This window comes from Oryctolagus cuniculus, chromosome 12, assembly GCF_964237555.1.
Source record: "Oryctolagus cuniculus chromosome 12, mOryCun1.1, whole genome shotgun sequence".
NCBI lineage: Eukaryota > Metazoa > Chordata > Mammalia > Lagomorpha > Leporidae > Oryctolagus > Oryctolagus cuniculus.
The window spans coordinates 357,582-371,320 of NC_091443.1; the positions used below are offsets into that span (position 1 = coordinate 357,582).

Here is a 13,739-nt window from a genome sequence, read left to right on the forward strand (position 1 = left end):
GATGTATCTGGGGTGGGGGTGGGCAGGGGACGAGACAACGTCCCCATCACACCTGGGTGGGCTTCTCTGACCCCCTGGTCCCAGTGTCCCCAGGAAAGGCCCCCTGGATTGCACCCCCTGAAGGAAACGTAGGAGTCTTTGGGAGCTGTGCCCCCTCAAACCCGGCCCCAGCAGGAGGCACTGGGAGCCTCCTCTGTCCAATCCCTGTCTGCAGCCCCGCCCGCTCACAGCCCACTTCAGGTGGGCACCAGCCAGCCTGCAGCCCCGCCCGCTCACAGCCCACTTCAGGTGGGCACCAGCCAGCCTGCAGCCCCGCCCGCTCACAGCCCACTTCAGGTGGGCACCGGCCAGCCTGCAGCCCTGCCCACTCCACAGCCCACGTCAGGTGGGCACCGGCCAGCCTGCAACCCTGCCCACTCCACAGCCCACTTCAGGTGGGCACCGGCCAGCCTGCAGCCCCGCCCGCTCACAGCCCACTTCAGGTGGGCACCGGCCAGCCTGCAACCCTGCCCACTCCACAGCCCACGTCAGGTGGGCACTGCCAGCCTGCAACCCTGCCCACTCCACAGCCCACGTCAGGTGGGCACTGGCCAGCCTGCAGCCCCGCCCACTCCACAGCCCACTTCAGGTGGGCACCGGCCAGCCTGCAGCCCCGCCCGCTCACAGCCCACTTCAGGTGGGCACTGGCCAGCCTGCAACCACGCCCACTTCACAGCCCACTTCAGGTGGGCACCGGCCAGCCTGCAGCCCCGCCCGCTCACAGCCCACTTCCCCTGCGATCCTGAGAGTCACATTTTCGCGTCATCCCCGCATGCACGTGAAAATCCATTCTGGAGAGGAAGCAGGAAACAGCCACTGACCAATGCCCAGAGTTGCTGTGCTTGCTGAAACCGGGGAGGCTGTCAGCTGGGAGGGGACAGAGGTTCCTGGGGCCGACTGCCAGGGAGGTCGCGCGGCCCCGTAGGAGATGCCTGCCTCTGGCCCTGACCAGCTGAGCAGCCTTGTGGACCTGGATGCCAAGGACCTGTTTTTGTCTCTGTGACACGGCTGGGATGGAGAAGCAAGGGTTTGAACCAAATAAGTGCTGAACTTAGCGGGGGGCCACGGAGGTGGGCTGTGGCCCCAGGGTCTTCTCAAGCTTCCCAAGCCCCAGAGTCAGCTTCCTCCCAGGTGTTGGCTTTCCTCCGTGGGCAGGTGCACAGCTCGCTCACGCGGTAGGCGAAGCCCTTGTACACGTTCACACACCTCAGATGAGAGGCTGTGAGAAGCTCGGTGCCTGCTGCAGCACCCCCTCTCCGCCCACCTGCTCCTCCTTTTCTTCGGGGGGCGTGGAGGTGTGAGCCGTGCAGGTCTCTGGGCACTGCCATCTCATAGTTACGAATTGGTTATTTCTGGTGTGTGGGGGTGAGGCAGGGCTTGTGACAAACTGACCCAACCCAAAGGGTGGATTCTTCCTTCTTCCCGGAGCCCCGGGCAGCGGGGTGAGGGCAACACTGCGAGCTCAGTCACCGGGTGAGGTCAGAGCCACTGGTGCTGTGACCCCTGTGCCGGGGCATCCCTGGGACCCCATACCACGTGCACAGCCCCACCCGTGGCCCTGCTCACTTGCACAGCCTGGCACCTGACTCCCCACAGGCCCAGGTTCCTGCTGGCACCAGGGGGCCACAGCCGTGAATCTGCTGCTGCCCACGTCCCCCTGGCGCCCAGCACACACTTGTTCACCTCACATGAGATCAAAAATAAGCTCTCTCTGGAGCCCATTCAAAGGCCAAGGTGCCTCCTCTCTTCATTATTGATTTGTTTCTTACAGATAGATGCTGGGTAGGACACTTACCGCAGCCACCGTGCCCAGGGCCTACCTCATCCATGAGCCCTACTCTGCCTGTGGCTGGGCAGACGCAGAGAGCTGGGCATCAGGGTCCCACGGGCACTGTTCTTTTCCACCCCCCCCCCCACTCTGTCCTGTTATGCTAGAAAGAGCCTGGCCGGCGGTGAAGGACACAAGACTGGGGCCCTGCAGGGTAGGTGGCCTCTCCTTGCCCCGGCTCACCAGAGGGCAGCTGAGGAAGCAAGAGGAGGACCTGGGTTTCACGCCAGCCCCTGTGCGGCATTTGGGTGCCCGTGGACTGGTGCGTGGACACCCCTGACGGTTCTTGCACCATGAAACAGCGTGTGCCAGGATCCAGGGCCGTCATGTGTTTAAACAGGGCAGAGATGCCGCTGCCAGAACACGGCCCCGTCACCCAGCTAGGCCAGCCTCACTCGCCCAGCCTCCCCTCAGAGCTTGTGTGGCCCCAGCAGGCGCCCCCTTTGAGCACCCCACCCCTACACACACACCTTAGCCCTGTGGCCGCCACTCACCCAGGGGAGGTCTGACTTCCCAGGGAGTGCAGGGCTGGTCCCGGAAGGCGCTGGTGTGGGACCTGGATAGGGACAATGCCGCGGCTGTCAGTCCTGAGGGTGCTTGTGGAACGAGTCGCAGGAGGGAACAGCTGATTTTTGAGGGTCACCTGTCTGCCACCAGCTGCACAAACCCAGAATGTCTTGCAGCTGAGCCTCCAGGGCAGGTCTCTGGGACAGCCCCTCACCCACCATTCACACTCCGTTCACTCCACAGCTCTGGGAGTCAGGGCTCCCCAGGGCTGCCCCTTCCCCATGGCCACCTCCATCCCCGGTACCACCCCCTGCCGGATCTCCCAGGCTGGGCTTCCTGTTCTCTCGGTTCCCAGGCAGTGCAGCTGGTGCTTGGGCTGGGGAGGGGGCGGTGGACGCAGCCGAGCCTGTAGGAGGGGAGCTGTCTCTTGTTCCAAAGGCGAGCACGGCTTTCTGCACCCCCCCCCAGCATAACGCTTCCCCCAAATTCCCACGCTGGTGTTTCAGCAAATACTACTTTTTTTGGTTTTCCATTTGCTCTTGATACCTAGACATGTGTGCATTGTTCCTGGCGACCGCCAGTGCCAGGGATGACTGGAACACGTTGGTGATTTCTTGCCTTGCGTCCAGGTTGTGAGCAAGCCTCTGCCTCCTCCTCCCTGATCCCAAGGGTGCCGATAGCATCCCCTCTCCCCCCACTGCTGGGCCCGGGTGCCCCTTCCCCCACTGCTGAGCCTGGGTGCCCCTCTCCCCCCACTGCTGGGCCTGGGTGCCCCTCTCCCCCCACTGCTGAGCCTGGGTGCCCTCCCCCACTGCTGAGCCTGGGTGCCCCTCTCCCCCCACTGCTGGGCCTGGGTGCCCCTCTCCCCCCACTGCTGAGCCTGGGTGCCCTCCCCCACTGCTGAGCCTGGGTGCCCCTCTCCCCCCACTGCTGGGCCTGGGTGCCCCTCTCCCCACACTGCTGGGCCTGGGTGCCCTCCCCCTCACTGCTGGGCTCGGGTGCCCCTCTCCCCTCACTGCTGGGCCTGGGTGCCCCTCTCCCCCCACTGCTGGGCCTGGGTGCCCCTCTCCCCACACTGCTGAGCCTGGGTGCCCCTCTCCCCACACTGCTGAGCCTGGGTGCCCCTCTCCCCTCACTGCTGGGCTCGGGTGCCCCTCTCCCCACACTGCTGGGCCTGGGTGCCCTCCCCCACTGCTGAGCCCGGGTGCCCCTCTCCCCACACTGCTGGACCTGGGTGCCCCTCTCCCCACACTGCTGAGCCTGGGTGCCCTCCCCTACTGCTGGGCCTGGATGCCCCTTCCCCCCACCCTGCTGCTGGGCCTGGGTGCCACCCCAGCTGCTGGGCTTCTGCTGTTTCAGGAAATAGGGGCCAGGGTGGCTTCTTGTAAGCAGGGTGGGGCTTAGTGAGCCCCTCTGGTAACTCGTGGGGCCCCTGCCGAAGCCCTGGCTTTGGCTCATCACGTCCATTTCCTCACAGCAGTCTCCAAACCACAGCCATGACCAATGTCCAGGAGTGCACCTTTCAGATGGAATTCTGCACCTGAAGATCGGGCGGTGTGTGTGCGGGTGTTGCCTTGGCTTCCTGGCAGGATGTTTGGGGTGAAATACTAATGAGATGTGCAAAGGTCCTGGGGTCCACTGCCTGGTTAGCAGGATCCCAGGTCGTGCGTGTGTGGCTGGACATCCACACGGTGTTTCCTGCAGGCTAAGTTGTTGGGCCCTTCCCTCTGTGTTGAGGAGGAGGTGCAGGATCAGGGACGGGCAGTCCACGCACAGCGACCCAGCCTGGTGTGCTTTGTTGCTGGATGAGTGAACTAGCCCAGTGCTGGAGCTGAGCCCGGGTTGATAGTCGGAGCGAGAGGCTCAGGGCCAGGGCAGGGGTAGGTGCGGCCTGAGAGCAGGTGGAGGGAAGTGTGGCTGTGGGAGTGGGTCGGACGCCACGGCTGAGAGGGACGATGGAGGACGGTGGGGCACAGGGGATAGGATGGGAAGTGGGTTCCGGGCCCGGCTTTCTGCAGTGGGGTTGCTGTCTGGGTTGTGTGCCCTGGGTCAGGCATTGTCCTGGAGGCTGCCTTCCAGCCTCCTCCGGGTTCAGGCCTGATGTGGGCACTCAGTGGCCTCTCTCTGTTCCCAGAAGCCCTTTCGCATTGGCGTCAAGCGTGATTCTGGGGGTGCAGGCAGTGGTCAGTCCCATATGCCACATGTGGATGAACATGGATTCAGGAAGCAAAAGGGGTCATTGGATCTCCCCCAAGATGTGTGCATCGGCTACTGGGCTGGTAGCAAGGCAGGCCTGGGGGACGCCGTGCACAGCAATCACACATGGGGAGGAGGGGCAGGGCAGGGTATGGGGCGGCCGTTCCTCCCACGGGTGCCCAAGAATGCCTGCTAGGTCCAGGCCTGGCTAAGGGGCCCAAAGGGCACTGGGAGGAGCCCCCGAGAGTGGGGATGGCGCCAGCTCCAGCTCCATCCCGGCAGCCTCTGAGCAGTGGGTCTCATGTAAGGCAGCGTGGGGGAGCCCACACCTGGAAAGTCACTGAGGGAGGCACCTGGGATGCGGGATGGGTGTGGGGGTGCCAGCCTCATGGCCTCCCCACACCTTGCCTGCTCAGCCCTGGGCTCCCCAGAAGCGAGATCTCTGACTCTGGACCTCTGGACAGGAGGCCTCTCCCAGGGCTCCCCCAGGAGCAGGCAGGATGTAGCCCAGCCTGCTCTGCCCTCTGCAGCTGCCTGCAGTCTGTGGGGACTCAGCGGCCCCTGCCCAGTAGGCGCGAAACCCACAAGGGGGCAGGGAGATGTTCCCCAGCCAGCTGGGCTCCTGGAGGTCCAGTAGTGAGCGGGGGCCAGGACAGGAGGGCACTGTAGGGCTGTGCAGCATGGTGGGTGCTGCCCTCAGCAGCCCACAGCCTGTGGATAACTTGCCTTTGTGGTGAGTTGGCTGTGGGGTGCTGCTGGCTGCAGGGGTGCCTGGCTGGGAAGAAAAACCCTGCAACACTGACATTACCCACAGCAGCCTGGTGGGGGCACTGCTGAGCTCAGTTTTGCAGGTGGGGAACCGGAGGCACGCACCTTCAGACCTTGGGCTCTGAGGCTGCCTCCGTGACTTTGGTGAATCTGGTCCCCTTTTGGTCCTTTCGGGGTGTATCTGGTCCTATGCCACATTTAGTTCTCCCATGGTGCCCATGGTGGCGCCCCAGAGCCTGTATGGAACTTGGCCATTGAGGAATACCCGTGAATTCCCAGTGAGCAGCAGAGGGGACCGGAGGCTGTGTTTCCAAGGGATGAGTGGGAGCTGAGGTGGGGTGGGGGCATCCTGCTGGCTTCTGGAACAGCCTGGACTTTTCTGCAGGGTTCCAGATGGGCGCCAGTCTCTTGCCACTGAAGGACAGCAGCAGGGACAGGCTGGGCACAGGGGCTGCACGGTGCTGCCTCAAAGGGGGTTGCACTGGATACTGGGGGTGGGTGTCCTCTTGCCATAGAGATTCTGTGCACATGTAGCCTGGGGTACACAGATCATGGGGCAGGCTGCCTGTCAGTGTCACTGCTGGGGACCCCAACCCCCCTCCCACACTGTGGCCAGGGCAGGGCTGGAGGTCTGGAGCCCCTTAAGAGTCTTCTGCCCCCTGCTGCCTGGTGGTAGCAGTTTACCTGAAATGGTGGGCTTGTGTCAGGGTCCCGAGCTGGGGCTCCTGGGGCCAGGTCCTCCTGCTTCCTGGGACACATTGACTGGGCTTTGTCTTCCAGGGACTTCTCAATAAAATCTCCCACCCTGGCCTCCCACCAGGCTTCTGGGGTCATCCCCCGCCCAGGCTGGCCTTGACCAGGCAGCTCAGCGGGCAGCAGGCCCCTGCCCAGTATGGGCCCAGGGCACTGGGTCCTGTTTGTGCCCAGAAGAGCCATCTGGCAGCTCTTGGGTCTGGGCAGACCCTCTGGGGTCCCACATCCTGGGGTCCCAGCCCACTGGTGGGGTCTGCAAGGTGAGGCCCTGAGGACGGGGCTCGGGGTCAGCATGTTGTTCCCACCTCCCTCCCTCGAGAGTGGAGAAACCTCGATGCTCACACAGGAGCTCCATCTGCTAGGCCCCAGGGAGTCTTGGGAGCAGCCTGTCTTTCTAGCCCCTGGTACCACCGGTGTCTGCCTGGGGTCTTCCTGTCAGCAGGGGTACAGGAGTGGCCCCTGGTTGCAGGTGGAGGCTGCAGACTGCACCTACCCCCAGGACACTCACCATGAGCCTGGGACCCCCAGGACACCCTAGGCTGGGAGGGTCCTCTGCACGAGACCGTGCCGATGTCCTCACGTTGTCCGGCCTGTGCTGGTGTGCAGCTAGGAGGCCGACCCGTCTGTGGCACCCGGGGCAGGCCGCCACACTTCTCGTGTGTGGAGTGGAAGTTGAGGGTCTGGGCAAGGCCCTTGCACCTGGAATCCCCGGCTTGTTTTCCCCGATGGGACGCTGTCCCAGGAACCTGCCCATTCTGTCTGCAGGTCCACAGAATACTCCAGGCAGGAGGGCCCTCAGGGGCTGTGTACCTGTCAGCTCCCTGGGAGCAGCCCGGGGTGGGTGCTGGCTCAGGAGTCTGGGCTTCTCAGGCATTGCTTTTCCCACAGGCTTCCAGGCGACCAGGCGTCAGGGAGCTGCTCATTTCACAGATGTGAAAGCTGAGGCCTCTCACGGCCAGGCCCTCCTCTGTTTCCCAAAGCCCCTTCCTCCCTTCATGTTGCCACCTTCTGGGCAGGCCAGGCAGGCAGCACCCACAGCAGCCCTGGCTTCACGGCCCCCACTAACAGGGTCTCCAAATGGGATTTTAAGTTTATTTGTCCTGGGACCAGTGCTGTGGTACAGCAGGTTCTGTCCTGGCCTGCAGCACCGGTTCAAGTCCCAGCTGCTCCACTTCCCTCCCATCTCCCTGCTAAAGACCTGGGAAAGCACTGGAAGGCATCACCGGACCTGTCCAGCTCCAGCCATTGTGGCCACGTGGGGAGTAAACCAGTGTGTGGGAGAGCTCTCTGTGTCTCCCTCTCTCTGTAGCTCTTTGAAATAAAAAAAATCTACAAAAAAGTTTATTTGCCCTGACTTAGGGGTGCTTTGCCTTCTTCCTGGAAATGCCAAAAATCCTAAAAACGGTGGGCGGGGCACCTGTCAGACACAGCAGCTTTGGCGAGGCTGGGCTGAGCCAGGTACGAGCACAGAGTTGGCCTGCAGCGTCCGAGCGGCGGTTGGACAGTGGTTCCTGCCTCTTGGCCGCCTCCCCCTCCCCGGAGGCCAGGCCAGGTATTCGTGCCTCAGTTTCCCCGTTCTGCCGGACATCCTGACGCCGCCCAGGGGAGGGCCCGCGGAGCCGCAGGGAGATTCCCGGCTCTGGCCCAGGAGCTGGCGTGGGCGGCCCAGGCGGGCTCCGCTCTCGGTCCCCGCCTGCTGGCCGGAGGGCAGAATGCCAGTGTGGGGCCGAGGCCGCGGTGGTCACGGGGGTGAAGTGTCGGGCCGCGGGCAGTCGGGAGCTGCCTTCTACAGGCATGCGCCTTTCTTTGTTCCTTCCCGTCCAAGTTTGCGTCCGCGTGGGGCACGGGGCCCGCGCCCCCCCACCCTCCGTCCTGCGCGGTGCGCGACCTGCGTGGGAACGCGGGCGGGGGTCGCCCCTGCGAGGGTCGTTCCGCCGCCCGCTCTACCTCCCACAGCTCCCGCCTGCGGCACAGGCCGCGGCGTCCGCCCGCGCGGGCTCCCCGCCTCCTCTCCTCCAGCCGCGGCAGCGCTAGGGTTTTCTCGGCAAACGGCTCACCCTTTGCATTTTTACGTTTTATTAAAAAATAAAAAAATCCCTGCCAAGGCGGAACCAGGCCCCCTCCCCGGCGGGACCGGAGCTCGCGTCGAAGGCTGCACCTGCTCCGCGCCCCGGCCGGGCGCGAGAGGCCGGCTGTGCCGGTGCCGCGCGGCGCTCGCCAGAATGCCCCTTGCATCTCAATTTCCCGGCCGACGCTCGGGCACGCACGCCGCTCGCGCGCCCGGGGCCGAGCCCAGACGCCCCTCCCCGCCGAGCCCGGCCCCGCACACCCCCGGTTCGCCCCGACCCGGGTCCTCGCGGCCGCGGGCTGCGCCCCCACCCGGGCTCGGGAGCGCTGCCCGGTGGCCTCGGCCGCGCTCCCTCCACTTCCTCCCGCGGCCGGGATTGCAGCAGAATCGGGCAGCGCGAGGGCCAGAAAGTGGGAAGGAGGGCGCCACCCCCCCACCGGGAGCGCGGCCGTCTCCTTCCCGCACGGCGCCCCCGTAACTTTCCCCTCCGCCTCAGTTTCCCCGGCTGCGGCGGGCACGGGGCGCGGGCGCGGGGCGGGCGAGCGCGCGGCTGCGGCGCCGAGAGGGAGCCGCGAGCGGCGAGTGGGTGGGTGGGTGGGTGGGGAGGGAGGAGGAGAGGGCGGGCGGCGGAGGGTGTGGGCAGCGAGGGAGGGGGCGATCCCGCGCTCCTGCCGCTCCCAGCCGCGCGAGGGCGGGGAGGAGCGGGCCGAGGAAGACGCTCCGGCCGGCCGTGCGTCCCCGAGCCTCGGGCGCTCGCGCAGTTGTGCAGGCGCGCGCGAGCCCTCCGCGGCGGCGGCTGCGGCTCCGGCTGCGCCTTCCCGGTCCCCAGCTCCGGTGTGCGCGCCGGCGCGGAGCGTGTGCCTGGCAGGTGTGTCCGCCGTGACTCTGCCCAGGAGGTGGGACTTGGTGACTTTCGCACCATTTCGCCTCTTCCCTGCCCGGCCTCCCACCGTCCGCGGCGACCTGAGAAGTCTCGGCGCCGGGGAGCGCGCCCCGCTCGCCTGCAGCCGGGCCCGCGGCCGGGGCGCCGCGCCGCCACCATGCCCGGCAGCCCGCGCCCCTAGGCGCTGCCCGGCTCGGCCCGCGGCGGCCGCGATGGTCTCGGGCGCCGGAGGACCTAGCGGCTGAGCGCCCGGCGTCCCCGAGGCAGGGCCCCCTCCCCTCCCCCGCGTCTTTGTCTGGTCCCCCGCTCTCCCCGCTCCGCACCCCACCCCCTCTCCTCTCCGCCACCTCTGTTTTAGAAGCAGCCACCGGAGATGGATGTCTCGCTCTGCCCAGCCAAGTGCAGCTTCTGGCGGATGCTTCTGCTGGGCAGCGTCTGGCTGGACTACGTGGGCTCGGCGCTGGCCTGCCCGGCCAACTGCGCCTGCAGCCGGACCGAGATCAATTGCCGGCGGCCGGACGACGGGAGTCTCTTCCCGCTGCTGGAGGGGCAGGATTCGGGGAGCAGCAACGGGAACGCCAGCGCCAACATCACCGACATCTCCAGGAACATCACCTCCATGTAAGTCGGCCGCTCCCGAGCCCGCCCGGGCGCCGGCCCCGCGCCCGCGCCCGCCCCGGCCCTGCGCCCGCCCCGGCTCGCCGCTGCCGGCGCTGGCGCGCACCAGGCTCGCCCGGGCTCGGGAGATGCTGGGGCCGCGTCTCCAGGTGGCTCGGGCCCTGGCGAGGCGCGACCCGCGGGCTGCGTGCGCCTCTCCGGGGAGGGACCCCCAGGGCCCCGGGAGCAGGGCCCCGCGCGCGCCCCCACCGCGGACCCGGGCCGGCCGCGAATGGGGTTCGTTGCCCCCGCGGCGGAGCAACAGTTTGGCCGCGCTCAAGTGGCGTAAAGTGCCCGGGCTCAGCGCCCCAGCAGCGGCGGCGCACGGCTGCGGGGAGGTGGCGGGCGGGGGCGGCCGCGACCCGCCAAGGGCCCCTCCGTTGGCTTCTGGGGCCGGCGCGCTCGGCCGCGAGTAAACAAGTTGGGAGCCGGCTACTGGGGAGACCCAGGCCGCCGCGGACGGGACGCCCACCGCTTCCCTCTCGCGCCGCCCCCGCCCCGCCAGCCCTGGTTCGGGCATTTGCGAGGCACTCCGGGCTCCCCCCATGCCTCCCTGTCTGGGCTCAGGTCACTGCTCAGGGCAGTCGGAATCGAGTAGAGGGCGCGTGTTTTGGGGAAAGGGCTTCTCCCGGGGAGCTGGCAGATGGTTTATTCTGAGACGTGGACTCTGGCGGTTGCCAGGTTCTGCCCTGTCTGAGACCCAGGCCTGCTGCTTTATTCTGGGGGCCCACAGGGAGGCAGAGGGAGCCAGAGGGCCTGCGGGGGCTCCCTCCACCCCGATCTGTGACCCCTCCCCCACGCCCTGGCGGTGGTCGGAGTCCGCCTGTGCGGCAGGAGCTGCTGGGGTCCGAGAACGCCCGACTGTGGATCCTGCCCCAGCGCCAGCCCTCAGCGGTGTGGCTGCCGAGCCGGCCGGAACTGCAGTCCCGCCAGCCCTCCTGGCTCCGTGGAGACCCTGTTTGCCTCCTGCCGCGACATGTGAGGGAAATGCAGAGGCCAGGCGATGTCCATGGCCGATGGCCGGGCGGAGGAGCCTGACCCGTATCTCAGCTCTGGGAAGGGGAGAGGCAGGCGGTCAGCAAAGCAGGCCTGGTCCAGACGTGCCCCTTCCTCCCTGCAGGCCACAGTGGCCCTGGTCCCTGGGATGCGGGAGGAGGGTCCCGAGTGAGACTGTCAGGGACGCTCACACTGGGACGCGCCCTGTCTGGGGGCTGTGGGGAGTGGAGGGAGCTTGGCGGCCAGCCCTTGTGTGCGTTGGGGGCTGGACCCAGGCATTACCAGGGGACTGGGCGGCCGGGGGTTGGGAAGAGGTGTCCGTCCGGTGCCCGCCCGGGTGCGGTGAGCTGTGTCTGGCTCTTCTGCTGGGGGATGCATGCCTCGGAGGAAGCCTGCGGGAGGCAGGGGTGCATGATCACGTCGCTCCTCCTGGCCACACGGAGGTGTCGCTCCCCTGAAAATGACGTGCGAGGAGTGGGCGCAGGCTTTCTGGGCTGCTGGGAAGGCTGGGGATGGGGGGCCAGGAGATGCGCAGGGACTGGATTCAGGACCCACCACGGGTCCCCCTCTTGTTTCGGGACTTGTGCTTGGCAGGCTCAGGACTCCTTTCCCTCAATCCTTCCGAGCCCCAGAGAGCAAGGGAATGGCCCCCCGCAGGGGCCGTGCTATGGCTCAGAGGTCAGAGCGCTGATGACCCCTCCCGGGCCTGTTATTTCTGGGCTGGTGTTGGGTGGCCCGGCCTGCTCCGGATGGAGGGAGCCGGGACGGGGTCACCCTGGCTGTCACCCTGAGCAAAAACAGCTTTTCCAGGTACTCTGGGACTGGAAGGGGGACTTGAGGGCCGAGAGGAGCCCCCGTCTGCCCTGGGGAGCACGGATTCACCCTCTTCCTGCCCCCCATCATGGCTAGACTGTGCTCGAGGATCTGGAGGAGCTGAGCTTTCCTTGTGGTTCTGCTCTGCAGGGCATTCTGGGTGGGGGGAGCCTGGCCCAGGGCTGCCTCTGCCGGGCTCCCCGCCCCCTTGGCCCCATCGGCATCAGGAGGGAAGCAGCTGCCAGGCGTCAGGGCAGAGGTGTGGTCTCACCTGCCCCTCCCAGAGCCAGGCTGCCGACCTCTTTCTGTTCTGCTCTGGAAACTCAGTAGCCGCGCCCAGAAGGGTCCATGGCAGCCACACCCGAGCAGACTGTGACGTCACAAAGCGGGAGCCAGTGGCCAGGCGGTGGCTGCCCGTCCCGTCCAGGCCAGGCCAGGGGGCTCCGTGGAAGCCCCACAGGGGAGAGGGTGGCGTCCCTGGGCCACGTGTTCCTGAGGCTGGCTAACCCCCAGGGACTTTGGGCTCGGTCACAACCTGTGCCCTCCCAGGGTCCTGGGGTGCAATGACTTTGTGGGCCCTTTGTTTTCTTGCCCTCCTGACAGCTGCCGAGGGGTCTCTGGGGGCCCTGCTGCCTCCTTGGTGCTCAGCCTTGCTAAGCATTGAGGGGGAGAGCCAGTTTTGGGGTTTACCATTGAGACTCAGGACCTGGTATGGTATGAACTGGGCCCCAGTGGAGGCTGGAGGTGCTCAGAGTCCTGGGGTGGGGCTAGGCCCAAGGTGTGGAGACAGATGTGACAGAGACACTTCCAGGTGGCCACTGGACTCCAGAGGCCCTAGGGCTGTGTGCTGAGTCCTCCCTCAGTGCAGCAGGTCTGCAGGACCCAGGGTGTCAGTCCTGCTGACTGGGGGACCTGGTGCCATGGCAGTTTTGGGCGACACCAGCCCAGCTTGGTTTTAGGTTTGAGGCCCTGTCTGCTGGCCCCAGGAGGGCTGAGCTGGGCCCAGAGGCTCTCAGGGCTCTGCGGCTGAAGTGTAGGTACAAGGGCAGGGCCTGGTGCTGTCCGCCCCTCCGTGTGCCTTGCCAGGCTCTGCTGCCGGCACTCGTCTGTCTGACTCTGGCTGCTTGCTTGGGGTGTGGCTGGCTGGGGCCCTCCCTGGGGACGCTCCATGGAGTGGCTTTCTCAGGGGTCACAGCCTCGTGTCCAGACCCCTCGCCCCCGGCACCTGCAGTGGGAAAGCCCTCAGCCCCAGGGCAGTGCTGGAGACTGGCCTTTCTGGACCTGTGACTTCAGCTGTGAATCGAGGCCATGGGGCAGAGGCCTCTTCCAGCTGGGGCATGAGGCACCCTGGGCCCAAGGAGCGTCCGGAGAGGCCGGGCTGGGCACTTGTGGGCACTCCTTTCTGAGTGGTGATGGCTTGGGGCTGCTGCAGGAGGGCCTAGGGTGCCCCCATGAGCCATGGCTACCAGCCGCCCTCCGGTACCTTCCCTCCGGAAAAGACGCGGCCCCTGCACAGCGTGGAGTCCACTGCCCAGCTCAGGGCCAGCCTCGCTGAGAACATGGGGGGCTCTGGCTGGACTTCGAGGTTGCCTCGAGGTGTGCGTTCTGGCTGCTGCCACTCACCCTGGGCTGGGGCAGGAGGAGAGGGTGCTGCCAGCTCGGGGGAGCCTGGGAGCCTCTGTTTCAGGTTGTTCTTGCCTGGGAAAGGGGTGCCTCTTGTTTAATGCATGGATGGGCAGGTACATGGGCTTGGAGTGATAGCGCGGAGGGTGGGCAGGCCACAGGTGCTGCTGCTGCATGGACTCCATCCTTGGCGCTGTCCTAAAGGGGGTTGATTGGTGGGAGGTGAGCAGTTGTGGGTATGAGGCAGGGTCAGGCGGAGAGGGGGACCTGCCCTCTGTGGGCATCCAGCGACAGCAGGGCTCTGCAGGCGCCTCCTCCCTCACGCTACTGGGGGTGGGGGCAGCCCCTGCTGGGGTCCCAGGCGCTCCTAGGAGCCGAGGGCCTTCTGCCCGCCCTGGCTGCTGCTCTGAGTAGTTGTCAAAGGCGGAGCCAACCCTCCACCATGTCCCCCTCGGGGGCAGTTTCCAAATGCAGGGTCCCCAGAGGCAGGAAGTATGTGGGCTGGCAGCCCCGGGGCTCTGAGCAGCCTGCAGCCCTCGCCAGTGAGGCATGAGCTCAGGAGGCCCTGCCAGCTCCCTTTGCACCCGGGCCTGGGGAATTGGAGTCCG

General features: G+C 66.4%; 1 protein-coding gene and 1 non-coding gene across 8 annotated transcripts in view; one reads left to right on the forward strand and one right to left on the reverse strand.

The window, feature by feature from the left end:
• The first annotated feature begins 8,380 nt into the window (after positions 1 to 8,380).
• NTRK3 (neurotrophic receptor tyrosine kinase 3) overlaps positions 8,381 to 13,739 on the forward strand; it is a 265,470-nt gene continuing 260,111 nt past the window's right edge. The window contains exons 1-2 of one of the 7 annotated variants that reach the window (XM_070053298.1): positions 8,381 to 8,745; positions 9,401 to 9,663. In XM_070053298.1, the coding sequence (XP_069909399.1) occupies positions 9,416 to 9,663 (248 nt within the window). In that variant the 5' untranslated portion in view covers positions 8,381 to 8,745; positions 9,401 to 9,415. Of the gene's footprint in view, positions 8,746 to 8,840; positions 9,056 to 9,400; positions 9,664 to 13,739 lie in introns of those variants that run through there. The other 6 variants (XM_070053297.1, XM_070053296.1, XM_070053299.1 and 3 more) reach the window with 6 other exon arrangements.
• LOC103346141 (uncharacterized) lies at positions 10,219 to 11,896 on the reverse strand. The gene is made up of 3 exons (XR_007917557.2): positions 11,780 to 11,896; positions 10,978 to 11,149; positions 10,219 to 10,751 (listed from the first exon to the last, which is right to left on the reverse strand). It is a non-coding gene; the product is annotated as an uncharacterized protein (transcript).